The sequence below is a fragment of the Corvus hawaiiensis genome, chromosome 1, assembly GCF_020740725.1.
Source record: "Corvus hawaiiensis isolate bCorHaw1 chromosome 1, bCorHaw1.pri.cur, whole genome shotgun sequence".
In the NCBI taxonomy this organism is placed as follows: Eukaryota; Metazoa; Chordata; class Aves; order Passeriformes; family Corvidae; genus Corvus; species Corvus hawaiiensis.
The window spans coordinates 39,127,074-39,145,344 of record NC_063213.1 but is presented as its reverse complement, the minus strand read 5'-3'; the positions used below and the strand labels follow the sequence as shown (position 1 = coordinate 39,145,344).

Below are 18,271 nucleotides of genomic sequence, written 5' to 3'. Positions count from 1 at the left end.
AGAATGCTTGGCTCTGTCCTTTCCAAAGAATTTTTTTTTTCCCCTCAGACTTGAGTAGATGTGTGATGAGGTGATAAAATGTAAACACCTAGATTTATAGGGAATATCTTAAGTTATTTTAGCCAGTATTTTTTTTTAAATTGTTAGAATTAATTTTTTTGTCCCTCTAGGGCTTGTACATACTATTTGTCTTCGCCAGTGCAGGAATACAAAAAGAGAGCAGTAACAAATTTTACAGATGTTGAAAAGAGAAATGAAAACAAGACAACATGTTTCCTCAAAAATGTATTGCAGACAAAAAGTTTATGATATTGAAGTTTTCTTTTTTCTTTTGTTTTGAAATTTATACATTTCCATTAGTAATTAATGCAACCTTACTAAACAATATAATATGCTGAACGTGTATAAAACATAAGAATATTAAACCAAGTAAAGTAACGGATGATGATTTTCTACATCAAAAGTAGTGGTTTAGGTCACCATAAATTCAGCTCTCTGACATTTTAAACTTGCAGAAATAGCCATTTTATCTTTCTTTGTATGAAATCAATACTTCTTTTAAAAATAGCCACATGCACTTGGACTTAGTCTCCTGAATGATTCTTTGCTTGGGAGAGACTACATATTTTATTAAAACAGTGGCATTTTCCTAAAGCAAAACATTTGCCCTAGCATCTGCTTAAAAGAATAACAAGAAAAATACACAAATTTAATAAGGACATGAACCTTTTTTTTGGTGACATAAGGTAGCAGGAAGCCTGGCCTTTCAGATCAGAAACTATTTTTGGCCTCTGGAAACCTGGACCATCTCCTCCTAGAGCAGTTTGCAGCTGCTGGGCTAACCCGGCTCTTCCAGGACTGCTGCCTGCTACTCTGCCTGCTCGTCACCAGTGCATTTACCCTGGCTGCTCACCTGCCTGCCTGGGAACCAGCCAAGCCCAAACACTTTCCTGACCTGTCTGCGCAGCCATCTGGAATGGGGCAGATGCCATTATTCAAAAGTACTTTGGTAGATGGCTTTAGGGGCATGAAAAGCTCCCAGCAGGAGCACAGACCATGCCACGTGGTTGATAAAGCATCTGTCCTTGAAGAAAATGCTGCCTGTCTCAGGCAGCAAGCATAGGATGTGTATGAAAAATGAAGAGAAATACAGTGCCTTGGGGGTGGGATGGTGCCATGGCAGTTTTTCAGCTGCTCCCACAGGGAGAGCACCACCTTGAGCAATAGGGTTCCTCTCCCCTATGCTTGTAACCCTGCACAAAGGACAACTTCTTCCCATCTCTTACATTGGTAGTGTCTTACATTGGAAAGCATTTCACAAAGGGAGGGATGAAAATCGATAAGGAAGGGAAAAAGTCAAAGCAAATGCATGTCTTTAAGTAAATGCTGGGGGAAAAGAAGGTCTTTCCTGCACGACCCTGACTGCTATCTTGGAGCATAAGGTGGAGTGCTAAATTCTGTCTCCAGCCCTGCTCTCTCACTGCCTTTTCTGTGGTACCTGTGGATATGTCTGCTAATGGTGGCAGTGATGACAGTTGTTAACTGGACAATGTTTTAACACTGCCAAATCCTTTTGCACAGGTCACGGTCTGCCTGGTGGTAAATGGCAGTTGAAAAGCTCTGTGTAACACATTAACAAATTTTTCTGCTGTCCAGACCTCTGAAGTATTTTAAAAGCCTCGTTTGAAAGCTCAAGCTTTTCTGCTCCACAGCCCTTTTTTTGTTTCTTGTCTCATGGTAATGAATTAACTCTAAGTATGAGTTACACCCCAGGGAAATGGTTGGCGGGGTCATGCGGGTGTGACCTTTGTAGGAAAGATGAGACTCCTTCCTGTGAAGCTCTCATGAAGTTGGCTTTGGAATATTTACCAACCACCTATCTCACAGGTAACAGCAGGATTTGGGCCTGTCTTGTTATAGTGAGTAATCAGCTGTAAAGGCATTGATTGGAGTTATTAATTGATACTGGAGCAACAAAAACACCATTTGCCCTAAATGTTATGGAAAGATGACAGCCAACAGACTGAACAGATCTGTTTCTCAGTGATCTCTCACGCAGGGGAGGTACCCAATCTGTCCATGCTGCTTTGGGCCGTCAGAGAATTTAGATTTCTATTTAAGTTGCATTCAGTTTTTATTCATACTGGCTTAGAATATGTTTCATGTCTTTCTTTTTTTTTTTTTTTTTCTCTCTTTTCCTGCAGTAATAGTAAAAATCTGTTTTTCTTCCCTAACTATATGCAGGCTGGCATGGCTTTGACTTACGATCCAACAGCTGCTATACAGAATGGGTAAGGAATGCATGTTTTCTTACATCTTTTTAAAAATTATTTTGAATGTCATCTTCTGTTTTCTCTTTCTGTGGTGAAACTTTTTGAAAAGCAAATCCACTCAGTCATATTTTGTCTGAAGTGTATAATGCCATATTGTCAAGTTCTTCTTTTACTTTTCCTTTTCTTTTTATGCCTTCTTATTTGCAGTATCCATTTGAACGGGAAGTTGTTTTTCCTAATAATTTCCATCACTATTTGGCAAATGTCAGTAGATGTCTTTTTAATCTCTCTTTATCATGAAGTGGGAACCAGTAAAGTTTCCCTTTACTGACTTGGCTTTTGTTAAAATAGCCATTGAAGATTCCAACGTATTTTGGATAACAGAGCTGTTACTTCATCTGGGGTTCTTTCTGTAGGCTGGCTGGCTTCCATGGCATTGTCTGAATAAAAATGCCAGATAGGGAGAAAGCCTTAAATTAGTGTTTAAGCAGATGGGATTTAAGGGTAAAATGCAACACTCTTCTTTATTTCTCAGCTACCATTTGCTGACACAAGGAATTGCAATTTTATCTCAAGTTGTGCAGTGAAATTACATCAACATATTATTTACCTGCATGATTACATTTCCAATTATTTCATAAGCTAGAAAAAGATATCCTTGAAATTTAGCTCTCTTTTCAGCTAGGTTAACAACAATTTGAAGAGAGGCAGAGAGTTCAGCCCTGAACTCTTCAACAGTCACTCTTTGATCAGAGAGATGTATGATATGATTATCAAATTCCATGCACACTCCCACCTGTGTTCTCCAGCTGAAGGGGAGAATTTATTGATATAGATAAGGATGGGTTTATTTGTTAAATATTTGTTAGGTCACTGCTAGCTGAAGCATTTAGGAAAACACCCTAACATTCCTAGTAGTTTAAAAAAAAAAAAAATCAATAGTAATAGTCAGTCTGTTTTGTCTAATTTCCCTTTAAATGCAGTAATTTTGTAGGACTCGTGATATTCCTGTGTTGTGGAGGAAGAGGCCAAACACAGAAGAATAGAGAGTTTGTTTGTAGTTGTGATTTCAGAATCCTCTGCTTCTGTCTCCCTTTTCTGACCTCCAAATGAGTCATTCTTCTCTATTGTCATACTTCTCAGCTGGTAAAACATTATAATCCATAAATAAAAATATCACTGGTTCATAATCCACCAGTGTTTCATGTGGACAACTAGCTCTTTTTTTCATATAAATTCCTGCATGTCGGTTGTGTGAATGTTATGGAAACTGTAGCTTGAAGGATCCTTTGAGACTAATACAATTTTAATTCAAGAATAATTTTTCTTGAAGTTATGAATCTTATCTCAGAATCAGATGTTATTTATATCAAAGAGTACTCATGGTGTTCAGGGTGCTCAGGTGGTTTGGTCACTCAGTTGTTTGAACATACTGTCACTGATCATTGGGTAAAGGAATTGTACCCAATGGAGAATTTCAGCTCTGCAGTTTTTTAAAATATTCTTTTATTTTTAAGGCAAGAAATAAATTAAATTACAGTACTAGATATCTCTCTAAGAGAGTGACAATTAATTACCACTTTGACATATGTCTTCTTTCTAAAGTGTAAAAATATTTTCAGTTTTACCAGGACTAAACCATCATTCAAAATGCTCTTGTGGTGAGATCTTGATTGTGTGCAGTATCATGAGGATCACCAGGACCCTTTTGGTCCCACAGGATTTTTATCTTCCCAGGCATTCACATAGTAATCTCTACATATCCTGTAGTTTTAACTTTTTTTCTGGTTTTCATAAGCCTCTTTACTTACTTGTACAGTGAAAATCTAACTCAGGAGTTTTATTTTAGTGAAGTCTGGGAGCACCTTGGTGCTTTGCTTGTGAAATGTGTAAATGTGATCTGTTGCTCGCTGACACAAGACACAGGCATCAGTGTATGGCCGTGGTGAGAGAGACTTAAAGGCTCTTAAGCTCTATGAAGTAACACAGGTTAACTCAGCAAAGGAGCATCTTCCTCACGAGGAGGGCAGTGTGGAAGTGAGCAAAAAGCTGTTGCTGTGCCCACACTCACCCTGTACCTAAAAAGGTGCAGAATACTTTGGCAGTCATGTGGGCTGAGCCAGTAAGGTTTGCATGGCTCAGTGTCACCCAAAGATCTGTAAAACAAAGGCCTTTTCCTTGTAGCATTCAGCTGGGGTCACCAGTGTGACACTTAGTGAACTGACACTGGGGATGGGAAATGTAAAGATACCAAGTCAATGTAGTAATTCAGAAGAGGTATGAATTACAAACAAAATTTTTAAAAAAATATTAACTGCACGTGCTGACATTTACTAGAGTTCTTTATAGGGTTGATAGATGCATTTGGATGCATCTAAGTTGCTAAGTCCACACAGGATTATGTGGAGGATGGAAGCCTACTAGAGAAACATGTCTCTGCAGGTGTCATGGGGTAGTACTTAAAATTCGTAGTTCTTTAAGAGGCATGGATTATATTAGGTTTGGAGTTGGGCCATAACCAAACCTCAGGGAAGAATCTGGACTCTTGTTTCCAAATGAAAAGGTAGGTTCTTACTGTTCATGGTGTCGTACTATCACTTTTATTACCATATAACTGCATATTTGCCTTGAAAATCTATAGCAGGAATAAAACAAAAGAGAGTGAGAGAGAGGCTTTCACTAAAAATGACTACGATTTTTTCTCCACTAAGGAATAGATTATTTTCTTCTGAGTCTATTACATTGTAAAGCTTGATTCTCCATTTCATTATATTGTTTTTATGCCCATATAGCTCTGTTTAAGCATCTAGTGGAGTTACATCAGCATAAAACTGGTATAATGTAGTAGAGAATCCAGCCCGTAGTGTACCATAGCATTGCAGTATGAGGTACTGAAGATATGGTAAGCACACACTTCAGTAGATAAGCTCTTTTCACTTGGCAACCTCTCTGCACCTTTTTTTTTGTTTTATAATCAGCCTTTTCTGAATTGTGTTTACCAAGGTACTCAGGTTTTATTTTGGGGAGTAGTGTGCCTGTTGTAATATGCTATTGATTTTTCAGTTTGTGGCATTAACATTGTTTCAATGGTTTTATGCACTCATACAAAGAACAGGATAGAGCACTTGTACTTGCACTGTAAGGAAGCTCATTTAAAATGTTCCTGAGGCTAGAGTCCTCCTGGCCATTTGACTAAGGTTGCAATGTACTGTATCAGTTTAGTATCTCATATCTGGGGGACTATTTTGTGCATTTGCTGGCCAATGGGCTCAATATTCAGATAGGTCTTTTCCAACTCAAACATCTGACTGTGTGCCTTGTTGCAACAGAAAATTGCTGCCTTGATAATGCTTGGTAATACTCTTACATTATGTGAGCCCCAGGATACTATTTATGAATCTAACTTTTTCAGTACTGCCCGCAGGCACGAGGCATGAGCAAATGGTGTTTATTGCAGTGCAAATAGGATCTTGCTCTTGTGCAGATTCTGTCTGGAAGCTTGCATGTTCCCCAGTAGAATGGGAACCATATGGATTTTTTTTCTACTTTTTGGCAGGGAAATAGCGGCCAGACACTGCAGATAGTGCAGTCCCCAAATGTGAAGGGAGGGTTGGTGTAGCAGGGGAGTATGTGCTTTGTCTGTTAAGCAACAAAAACTGTTGTTAAAGCGCTGCCTCTGTGTGCCTTATGATGCACTGGAAACACACTTCTTTCTAACAGCACTTAAAAATGTGTTCTTTTGAGCTCCTTATAAACCCCCCCTCAGGAACTTCTGGGAGCATCTTTTTGCCTACTAGTGATGAGTTTCCCCTGTGCTTATGGAATCTAGACATGCTGAAAAGGTCTATTTTTAATACAAGGGCGATGTCCATTTTGCCTTGCCCTTGCCACCTGCATGCTTATGCTTCTGGCGTTGCAATTGCAGCTGAGGAGCAGGGACGCTGTCTTGCACCTGCAAAAAACTGCATGGACCAATGTAAGGATGCAAACTGCATTCTCAGAAAATGCAGCTGAGCCTTTTGGAGAGCTCTCCTTAGAGCTCACAGGTCAACTACCACGAAGCCTACAGCTCTCAAAATACCTAGTGCACTTCAATGCCAGGAAACTTGGAGGCATAATTTAATACATCTAAAATGAGTCAAAGCCAGTATAATTCATATCTCTTTCCACTCCTCTTTCTGATGCAGATATTCTGATGACTGAGAGTCCTTTATTCCCTTGAATGAACTTACAAATGCATCTTCCACCTCATTTCACCTCTCCCTAAGCCTAAAGAAAAAAAAGAAGGTAAAGCCTAAGACTGAATATAGCAAGGTCCTCAGCTGCAGATCCTGTTGGCATGCTCTAGGGTTTGTGCCAGAACAGGCCACCCTTGTTCTTTGTTCCCCCTGTCTTTTATTAGATCCCCAGCATGTCTCTTAATGCCAGACATATGAGGATATTAGCCCATTTGTATGTAAAGGGAATTTAGCGAGATGCCTCAGTGTCCCATGGGTGAGGGCATGTTGAGCTCTCTTTGTCAATGAGCCCTGCCCTGGCAGCAAATGACTCCAGCAGTGTGGTAGGTTGAGCATCCCATACCTGAGTGTGGCTCTGCTTGAGCCTGTCCCCAGCAAGGACACCTCTATCCTCACCATACGGCTGTACTTCACGTGTGGCAGAGACATCCCCATCCTTTAGTATTAGATCCTTTTGGCCACAAGTGGCACTGAGGAAGGAAGACAAGCCTTTGTCTCTTGATGTAAGAGATTCCTGACTGCAAAATGTTTTCTCTACAGCCTGTTGCAGTGACTGAGATTGTTACATTTGATTTTATTATTATTATTATTATTATTATTATTATTATTAAAACTGAAATATATGGACTGGATTTTCTTGCATTTGCATCATCAGAGTTTCTTCCTGTCTCTTCCTTGATGCCCTTGTGCATGAATTTTCCCAATACAGCTGAGTGTCCTGGTAGTATGTTTTATTTGATGCTTATTTGAGAGCATTCCAAATGGCGTCAGATAAACGGCATTGGCAGGGGTGTTGGAAGGGCTGTATTTTCCACATTACCGTAGTATATATTCTACAGGCTTATGTACTATTCAGATAACTGCATCTCTATGCTGAAACTGAAATGGCAAGCTGTCTGTCAAGTTCTTGGCTTAGCACACATTTTCTGTAAATTTGTTAGTATTTGCTAGGATTTATTGGAGAGTTTTTTCCAAAGAGTCAGCACTACTTCCAAATGGAAAGTTGTTTCTTCCCTGTACTTGTCTTTGTCCAAGCAGTTCATATGTGGTTATGAGTGTGAGGCCAACATCAGTACCAGGTTTATGAACAGAATGAGAACAGAATGAACAAAACTGTGTGGTTTTCTCAAAAGAGTTCTGGTTTTATATTATCTTTTAGCTTAAGAGGTTTATATGTATTTCTATACATTCCACATTTTACCCATAGACTAAATTCTGTCAATCTGCCATTGACTGTTTTCATCTGCTGCACACATTTTTTAGTTGATCCACTTAGCAAGAGCATGGCCCAAGAGATTTCTGGTTAACACTGATCTGGGGGAAGACTCCTATAAAAGGAGTTAGATAATATGCGTTGTGCTAGTGCCTTAGATGAACCAGTCTAGTGGTAAAAATCCTTTCTCCCATGATGTTGTGTGATCTTAATATTTGGTGTAAGCATGGAGATACAAATACCTCTAAGTTCTCATAATAGGATATATATAAAATTGGGCAAAGGCACAATTTTAAAATAGTCTCTGTGCGAGCATTGTGAGGGCAGATAAATGGTCCTAAAATAGCATTATATTTCTATTAAACAAAAAATCACTCAGATGCCACCTGCTGATTTTGGCATTTTAAAATCTGATTTGGAATAGAAAGAACAAATTATTGCTTCTCTGTCTCCCTCTCCCCTCCTAACTTCGAATGTTTCCGCCCAACATTCAAAGACATCAGCCTGTTTTTCCAAGGCTATTGGTTGAAGTCGGTGGTTATTTGAGCCTGCATCAAGAATGAATGCATCCAGTCTGAACTAGACTGATTAGTACTAAATCTGTGATGCCAGGGTGATCAGGAAATAGAGCACTTGTACAAACACCAGTAATGATTTTTTTGTTGTTGTTGCATAGCTCTCATGGAAAGCTACTGTTGATTGCCTCAGAGTAGGGAGGGGAAAAAATATAAAAAGAGAGAGAATGCAGTCCACTTCACTCTGCAGAATCTTCTGTTGCTTACTGGTGCATCCTATATGAGAAGGATCTACATGAGGTTTAAATCGGACAAAAGAACACTGCACATAAGTGTTTCTCTCTGAGTCCAAAATACCGGCATTTGGACAACTGTAAGACCACAAACATTGTTTTTTTAAGCAATTTTATTGTTCTGGCTTACGGTTAAAACTGAAAAGAGGGTAAATGCAGAAATCTTTACAAGCACACACATATTAAGTACTAACTCAATCCAGCAGTAGTGATATTTTCCAAGTGATAATTTTATCAATAATCATTAACCCACAGGGAAGGAGAAAGAATATAACATTTATTACCATAAAGCAAGAGATTGTGCAGCTTCTGTTCATAGCATGCAACAGTGGAAATAAAACCAAGTAAATCTGAGATTTTCAGTGCTGCCTGGGGCATTTAGCCTCATAATTCCTGATACATTTCACCAGGAAAGGAGTGTTTTGCTCTCTGCCTAGATGAATATGAAAATTTCAGCCAGAGTTTTTGTAGCCACCCCTTAATAAAATAATTCAGGCATGTATATAGAATGTGTTATTCTCAGCACTGAAGCACTAGGATATGAAAAGAAAACAGTAGCCTGTGTAAAAATGAAATCGGTAATGTTGTCTTCGATATCGTGTAAGAAATTTCCTTTCACTAGCTAGCACTCTGGAAAATCAGCTGTCTTTGCATTTCAGATAATTGCTTCTTGTATTGTGAAGTTCTATATTTGTGCTAGTTGAAGTGAAAAAAATATGCTTTGTGTAAATATTCCTCCTCCTTTCCATTTTCAAGATCTGCTCAATGGAGCCATCACATCTTTTTTATTGTGGTTTTGGAAATAGATGGACATAATTACCTGTGTAGACTCTTTTTGTCTTTGCCCAGGAGGCAGTGAATTATTTAGTCAGAGCCTAAGTAGTCAAAAGGTTCAAAAAATCTCGCTTTTGTTCTTTGTTTGCAGATTTTATTCCTCACCGTACAGTATTCCAACAAACCGCATGATTCCACAGACATCAATCACGCCATTCATTGCTGCTTCCCCTGTCTCTACATATCAGGTACGTCAGATTTGCGCTTGTCTACTGTGTTTCCCAGTTAATTATGTTTTGGACGTGGATGTAGGCAGAGTGTATACCACAGAAAATTGTGTAAGTGCTTGCACTCTTGAGTCACGCTTATAACAAAGGGCTCTCTAGCAGTATTCAGGTATCATTGGGTAGAGTTTTAAGTGTTTCCCGCATTCTTTACAGCAGTAATGAAAGCCACTGTAATTCTTAATTTCAATCAGCTTCTCTGATAAACAAAATTTTGTTTAATTACCAGTTTACAACACCAGAAGCTTGTCATTCTTATTGAACTGTTTCCTCATTTTGGCTCCCCTTCATTAGCCAAATTTTTTTTTAAGTGTTTTTTCTAATAATTTATGTTGACTGCATTATACTTTGACCTTTTGACCTCAGCTGTATTTTTTCCAGTAAGTGCATCCTTTAAAAGCACTCATTTTTATACAATAATCCCTAACAAAGCAAATTACTTGAGGATAAGTGTCCTCAAATCGTTCTTTAGTCTGCTACATGCCATATCATTCAGAATTTCTCTTTTCAGCATATCTCTCTCAGATCTCCACTGGGAAATTATTGTCTTGTTTTGGCTTTCTGAGATGGAAGTCAAACCCAGATTGTACACTTTTATTATTAGCCATTCTCTGGGAACATATCGCTTCACAGAAGCTGGTCATTTTCTATACATTTTCCAATTTTAGTTATTTCTCTCCTGTGCCATCGGTGCTTTTCCAGCCCTGGGTCTTACCTGAAATAAGCTACCCAAACTTGCAAAGCTGCATGGTGGGTTGTTCTTAACGTCAGGGTTGGTTTGTTGTCGGTGGGGGGTTGCTGATGGTATGGTACTGCTTACAGGTAATTCTGGGGGGGTAACTGTGCTTTAAACTTGATTTTCAAAGAGAGATTATTCTTGTCATTCTCTTTGACTTTTGTGTTATTTTATTTTGGATGGCTATGTAGCACTTGCCAAACAAAAGTTGTTTTGATGAGGTCAATTCAGTAAATTTCAGTAATGACAGCACCAAAGAAGAGTCAAAGCCAGAGATACACAAGCGCAGCTCACACGCCGTTTTCTCAGTAGCAAAGCTGGCTTAAGAGCCATACTACTTCCCCCTTCTTCAGGCCAATGAGTTCAGGCCACCCAGCTACTTACTTTCACCACTGCTCCACAGTTCACAGTTGCTCCCTTTTCCCATTCTGATTTGAACCATTGCATCAGTTTGTGATTTCATGTGTTTGCACCAAAACCATTCATTTTTATTTTTTTTTACCCCGTATCATTTTCCTTAGATAGTTTGCAGTGTAAGCCCAAAGACATTTGCCCTGGCACAGTGAAGGAACTGCAGTGGTGCAAGAGTGGGAGCAATGAGCAGCAGCAAGATGTGCCAGCTCTAGTGTGTTTTAACTCATGGGGATTCACAGCAGAAAATGTTGCAGCAGAGGTGTTCGCATGTGGGTGTGCTGGTTTTAGTTCTAAAGATATTTTGCTAAACTTGCTTTTCAACAAAAAATAGACTTTGATAAACACATACAAAGGTTGAAGCACACTGTTATACAATTAATTCTCAACACTTCCTTCATCAACAAAATCACAGGGCATCTGGAGAAGCGGGACCTTGTAACTTTCTCCTTGTCATGCATGGTCAGCCTGAGGTGCTACACACCCATCTCTGTGACAGCAAGGGAGGTGCCCTCTGGTTGCTCTAGCACAGCTACATCTTTTGTGTACTTGTGTGTTGTGGTGCCCAGATTGATGCAAAAGGAAACTAAAATACACAATTCTTGGGGCTGAGTCTGAGCTATGATAGCATGTGGGCTGCTCACACATAGCATAAGAGGGAGTTATGGCTCAGAGATGCCACCACAAATATGCAAACACTCTGTAATGTGTTTAATTCTTAGTAAAATTGTTATATCCTTGAAATGTATGTCAGTCATAAGGCAGAACAACAAAGACAGACTTTGGCGATGCATATGGAGTTCTGGTGGGAGTAGACCCCAGTATGCTCAAGCTAAGAATGATCCTGGAGGGGCAGACTTCTTAAGCCAGCTTTGCCATGAAAGCTTTCAATTAGAATAAGTTTCAAAAACTCTGAATTAGATTTGCAGTGCTTACTGAAAACAGAATAAGCCATTCTGGGATCTCTGAAAATGTTATACCTTTAAAAGTTCATACAGATACCTTTGAAAATAAACTTTGAACATTTTATGTCTCCTGCACTGTCGGTTGGATGACATGTTCATGATTACACTGATGGATGAAAGCAAACAATGCAAATGAAAAAATAGGAAAACGGAATATTGAAGACTGCTTTATGAGATAAAATGTGCTTCATGGAAGTGGTGCATTCACTGAGACTTCTGACTTTGGTGGAAGACATTATCAAATGAAATACGAAAGTTTTTTCCTGTGTCAATAACTTTATGAAGCGTAAATTAATTTTGTGTTCAGTTATAAGACTTAAGTCTTTTGTCAAAATTAGCACCTTAGTTGTAATAGAGAGAATATTTTCAAGTAAATCTTCGAGTTTTAAACTTTTCAATGCTAATTAAAAGTATTTGATGTGCAGGTCCAGAGTACTTCATGGATGCCTCATCCGCCATATGTTATGCAACCAACAGTAAGTGGATACTTGGTTATATCTGGCTAAAAGTGCTTCCATTGTAGCCTTGCTCTGCTTGTCCAGCTACATGAAGGTCCTGGGTCATATAAGAGCAGCCAGCTGCTCCCTGTGTGTGACAAGAGCCCTCTGCTTTAAAGATTCTGTTTCTTTAAGGAGCACCACTTGATTTAGTGGAAAGGGGAGCATGGGCACTGTGTTATCTAATTGCATTGTTTGTAAGAGAGTAACAAGTTCTGAAGTGTTGTTTCTGAAGCTCTGCTTCGGGGACTGCAAGATAACTGCATTCCTACATACTTTGAATTGCCAAAATCAACATGTGACCATTCCTTATATGTTTATCCATCAAAAATGTCCTGTGCAGTTTTATATAAAGGATCCTCAGTGCCTCAGTAATGCATTTCAACATAGTGGAGAAGGTGAAGCACAACTGTCTTAGAGAGTTTCTACGAAATCTGTATCTCCTTTATGATTTGACCGGTCAACTCTCTTTTTTTGTCCCCCTGAGGACATTGTAATCTTTATCAATTTATAACTACTTAAGGCTGCTTTATGTTTCTAACCAACATTTATTAGAAGTAGTGCAGCTGATTTTTTGTTTACCTCACAGAACAGTTTCAAAGCACTTTGCCTAAATATTAGTGATATATGAGAAGAAAACACCACACTGAATTCCACTATATGCAGGTCACTTTAGTTACATTTCTACCTTTGATGAGTTTCTCAGGTATGGATCCACTTAACAGTGGCATTAATCAGAATTTAAATGTATATTCCAGATAATCATCAATACACTGATTTATACAAGAAGAGTAAAATTAAAATGAAGGTCTATGGCTTAGGATTGTTTGTTATTCATATATTTTGACTTCACAGTAATGTAACTTCTGGTGAGAGTTACAGCAACATGGATATAATTACACTACATATCTGTTTAGTAGCACAAGTCTCTCATCCCAATTTGCAATCCCGCTTCCACACCCCTGAGCTCTTTGGAGGCAAGTTCTTCAATTCTCTCACAAGGCAGGGACCACAGTGTGGGACTGACTGAGCACCCAGTTCCTACTGCTGCAGTGCTGCTCCTCTCTGCACACCGTGGGGGAACTTTCCATCTCGGTGGAGTAAAGCTGTTGCTGTATTCCTTGTAGGGAGATGAAATGTATTGAACAAATTCACAGTTAACATCAGTCCTGTATTCTAATATTCGGATTTAATAGCAGAGCACAAGAAATCTTAGATGCATGTATATGATGAGTTACCAGACTTGTGGAAGCCAAAGAATCTCCAATTCTTGCAGAAAGACTCCCTTTAAAAGGAAAACCTAAGAACTTTGCCAATCCCAGATTTTGTGTTTATGTGTGTATTTGAGGTTTATTTGACAATATTCAGCAGAGCATTTTTTTGCAGTACTAGAAGAGGTATTTTAGTGTGGTAATTGAATGTATTTACCCCTTGGTAAGGACATGAAGAGAAAACTGTCTTTTATAGTGAATGGCACCCTCAATATGCCGAGTTAAATTTGTGTTCATTGTCAACCAGAGAGTCATGTCAAAAAAAGGAAGTGTGATTCTAGGTGGAAAAGCAGAGGGACAGTGGCTAAGTGGTGTACCATTTCTGTTCCATTGTCTGGTGTACCAATTCTGTTCCAATTGCTGTCATGGGTTACTTCCATGTGTTTTCTGTAGCAATCCTAATCTCTTCCCATATGTTTCCAAAGATTATGTTCTTAAGAGGACATGAAGCATTTAGTACAGAAGAAGTATAAAAGCAAAAAGGCAGAACTACCATTCCCTGGGTTTTATTCAGAGATGAATTCTTATTCAGAAATGTCTGAAAACTTGTCAGAGTACTACCACACAGAATTCAGGAGACTTCAGAATTAATGGCCTGTTTTGAAAGAAAATAAAGAGTCTGTGTCCGTTTTAAGTTTCTGTAGTTTCATGCCTAACTATAGACTCTATTCTCGGCATCTCCATAGCTTTAAAAAAAATAAAGAAAAGATTACAGTAAAGTTGGCAGAATTAAGGATGTGAGTTTTTGTAACCCTGTGAGCTGATGAAACCAGGAACTTTCTAATTTGGTTAGCTTTTTGTTTCTTCTTGTAAGTTAGTTTTGCATGTTATTATCTAAATTGCTGCCACTTTACTTCATAATATTTTATGAGATGATTGATTGTGGCATGTGATGTCCCCCTGGAAACCACTGCAGATAAATATTACATTCCCCTTGCCCCAGGAAGGAGAACATTTTGTTAAGCCTCTATTATTCTTTGTGAGTAGAGATGAACTCAAACAGAAAGCACAGTTTGAATTGCTCAAACGGTGGTGGTTAATTCTTTGTTTTGATTATAAGTATCCACTAAATCATGTTACTGGATGATTAGCTTTTCATTTCCGACAGAAAGACCTACTTGATATTTATGTATAATTTAACATCACGTAGTGTCCCTCATGACAAAAAGACAGGCAGAACCATGCTGTAGAGGAGATAAAGGGGGTTTTTCGCTCAGCGTGCTGTGCGCAGACCGGGCAGTGTTCTCCCAGACTGGCAAGCTTGCTGACAGGAGGGAAGAGCTGTGCTGCACGGCACTACCATCCTGTGTCTGTCTGTCCCTCTTCTGCCTGCCCATCTCATCTCCCTCCCCACCTGCCTCCCTGTGCAGCAAGTACAAAGCTCTTTCTTCAGTGATATCCCCTGCAGTAGGTTGGCCTGCCAGACATTTTGCTCCTTTATTTCCCTTTGTATATCGATTTCAGCCACATTTTCCTGATGTGTGAGTGTGTGCATTCTGTATCCGTTTGCTTGGTGGATTAAAAAGCCCACTATAGTAAAAGATTGCATTTCCAATTCCTTCTGTAGCTTTTTAACTACAACCAGATAAACCTCTGACCCTAACAAGCAAAAATGGCGTATATATTAACTGGAAAATATTTGTGTATATTGCTTTCCATTCTCACCTTGTTTGTCTTCTTCTGTGATACCCTAAAAACAGAAAACAAGCAAAAATACATTTTCTAAGAAAATAATAGTCCAAACATTTTTGTCCTAAAAGCAGAAAGTCAGATGAACAGACGAGGACTCTGCAGGTATAGAACTGATATTGTGGGGTGATACTAATAAACAGCTGCAGATACAATTTTTAAGGGGGTTTTATTTTTGGTTACCAGTGATTTTTGCTGGTTTTACTCTAAGAGCCATGGAAAAATAATATCAAATAGGTTGAGGTAGCATTGCTATTTCTGAATAAATAGTATTAAAAATAAACTTCTGCTTGCATAGTAGGGTCACACATGAAAACTTCTCACATCTTTATGCTTGCACAACCTTCAGGGTTTTGGAAAACAAGATTCCTGAATCATGTGGACATGATGAAAAATTTACCTGGAGGTTCATGTGTGACTCAGACACTTCTGAAAAATGCACCCTTTGTAAACTGAACCTTCACCACTTTTTCCCGTATTGACTGTGCTGTGTCCCAGTAAGAATACCTAAAATTTGGCAGTTTCATTGCTTTGCCATGTGCCCTGGTGCTCTCTCTCCATAGTTGTAAGGGAAGACAAGTTCCAAAAGAGTTATAGCAGTGTGATTTTGGATTAAAATTGGCAAAACATATAAAGCACTGATGGTAGTATAGGCTCAGTTTAGTTAACTATATCTTTCAAAGTACAGCGCTTACTCTTCTGTGTTTGAAATAAGGCTTATATTTCATTACTGCCTCAGGATGAGGATAGATGGATAGTGATGACAGAATGAAAACATAAATGGGATAAGAGTTATTCTGGGGATTTGTAACATTTGCCGTATTATTGTGTTTTTCCTGTAGTCCCTGAAGGCTGTTTGACAGGTCAGGGGATGCTTTGAAGAACAAGTTTACATGTCAAGTCACATGTAGACAATCTCATTTTCACTAATGAGAACATTTGTTCAAAATATTTTGATTCAAATCTTTATTACGAAAAATACATGTACTCTTCCTCTTTAAAGGCAATTTTTTTTTAGTGAACCAACTAAAATGTGCTACCCTGGTACTCAGTGTACACACTGGCTTTACACTTATCCTCTTTCATTTACAAGTAAAACTATGCGACCATAAGTAATCACTGGATATGCACAGATAGATGTTCTTGTCAGTGTGGAATAGTTTCTACATAATAGCTGGAGAAGGAGTATGCCAGTGGCAGCATGAAAGGTGCAAGCAGAGCAGCATATGGAAAAATCTGCCATTGATAATGATAAAGTATGTTGGGGAGAACTTCTGTTCTGGAAGTTTCTCAAGCCCTCACAGTCCTTCTAGAAAGGTCAATGTCTTGAAAAACACCCTTATTATTTTTTTCTGTCATCCTTCCTGTGGCCCATGGCTAAATGTAATCTGTCTGTCTTTAAAAACATCAACAAAAACATGTCTTATTTCATAAGCAGTGTAAAACCCCTACTTTGGTGAGAAGTGAGGCTGAGTAAGGAATCCAGATTCTTGCCTTTTGATTGTTGTGCATGAATGTAGCATAAAAGGTACAAATTGTTCAACTGAAATGGATCAGTTTTCATTTTCTCACTAGCAATTCTGCTGTTCTGGAGAATACCCAAAATACCACAGCAGTTTCAGTGTTTTGATTCCTATGCTCTGGAACAAAGAAGTTCCTTGTGCTCCAATCCATGTCCCTCTCCCAAGACGGCTTTTTCTACCTCACGTTTATTGCTCTACCTTTTTAGTAAACAGAGCCAGGAGTCTATCTCGAGTTTGCCTGTTTGAGTGTAAGAAAACAAAGTGTGTCCTCTGCAGACAGTTGAGTCCTGCCCCTAAGATGAAATGTAAGAATTCAGCTAGCTGGTATGAAAAGTAAACAGGAAATAATCCTTAGAAATTGGAATCTCCAGTAAGTCTTTCAACTTTTAGCTGTGTATTTTTAAGAGATCCTTTGAACATGAACTTACTTGAACTCTTAAGGCTAAAGTGTTTAAAGGTTGAAATAACTAGCCAAATACCAATGACAAAGTTCTGCTGAACAATTTTAATTCCAGTGTTTCCCAAGGCAGAAAACTGAGGACTGCCAATTCTATAACTGATAATCAAGACAGTAATTGGCAATGTTCCTTTGGAGCAGGCAGGCTCACGAGGTCATTTCTGCCTCCCTCTCACCCAGCACTCACTGTATACAGATGTTGTCTCAGTGCTACCTAAATGGGTTTTTCAGATGCAGGTGACCATGTGCTTTCTGACTTTCTTTAGTGCCAGGTGTTGTTCTGGGGAGAGCATTCAGGACAGAAAAGCAGTGCTCGAGCTCAACCAACTTAGACCTCTAAAAGAAAACAGGTTTAAGTGATTCAGCCAAGTTACATCTCCTACGCAAGTGTAGCGGTTTTTGAGTCTGATTATACAATGCTTCTGGAATCATATCAAAGTATTGCTCCAGTCCTTTGTTCTGCTGTTGTAGAAATTAATATGAATGCCAGAAAAAGATATATTTAAGTTAGATTGCCAACATTTTTTGACACTCTGTTAGAGCCCCCTAGTGAAACTGAGCATTTTTTGTGATGGCAGCAAGACACACCACATATGGATTCACTTAGAAAACATGGACAGGAGAACCACAAATGTTTCCAGTAGACAAGCCCTTGCATTTGAGGAACTTTTGCTGTGATGTTTTATCCTAAAAAGACTTCAGAGCTCTAGTAAAATTTTCTTTTCTTTCAAGTATTCTACAGATAGCATGAACACTAAATGGATAAACCATGGGTTTGTTTAAAGACATTTCCATTAGTGGAAAAAACCATATGTCTGTGTTTCATATAAATCTATAAACACAAACAAAAAAGATATTTGGAAAAGAAGGCATCTGACACTAAATTTGAAAGATTCCCCAGAGTTTTGTGAAGCCAGGAAATTCCGGTTGAGGTTATGGAATATTGATTTCTTTTTAACAGAAAAGATGCAACCTTACCCATCAATGTTAATTGTCAAGAAAAACCTTAACACAACAGCTGTTTAAAAGCAGCTCTATCAAAGGGGACTATTTTTTTAAAAGATAGTTATTAATCAATAGATATTAGAGGACCTTCTGTGGAAGAATGTAGTGCATTTTTAAAAAAAATCAA

At 38.6% G+C, this 18,271-nt stretch overlaps 1 protein-coding gene across 3 annotated transcripts in view; it reads left to right on the top strand.

Annotated features, from left to right (window-relative positions):
• Window positions 1-18,271, top strand: part of RBMS3 (RNA binding motif single stranded interacting protein 3) — a 709,804-nt gene that overhangs the window by 637,417 nt on the left and 54,116 nt on the right. For all 3 annotated transcript variants that reach the window (XM_048301460.1, XM_048301476.1, XM_048301468.1), the window contains 3 exons: window positions 2,245-2,291; window positions 9,458-9,554; window positions 12,128-12,178. In XM_048301460.1, coding sequence (XP_048157417.1) covers window positions 2,245-2,291; window positions 9,458-9,554; window positions 12,128-12,178 — 195 coding nt within the window. The remainder of the gene's footprint in view (window positions 1-2,244; window positions 2,292-9,457; window positions 9,555-12,127; window positions 12,179-18,271) is intronic.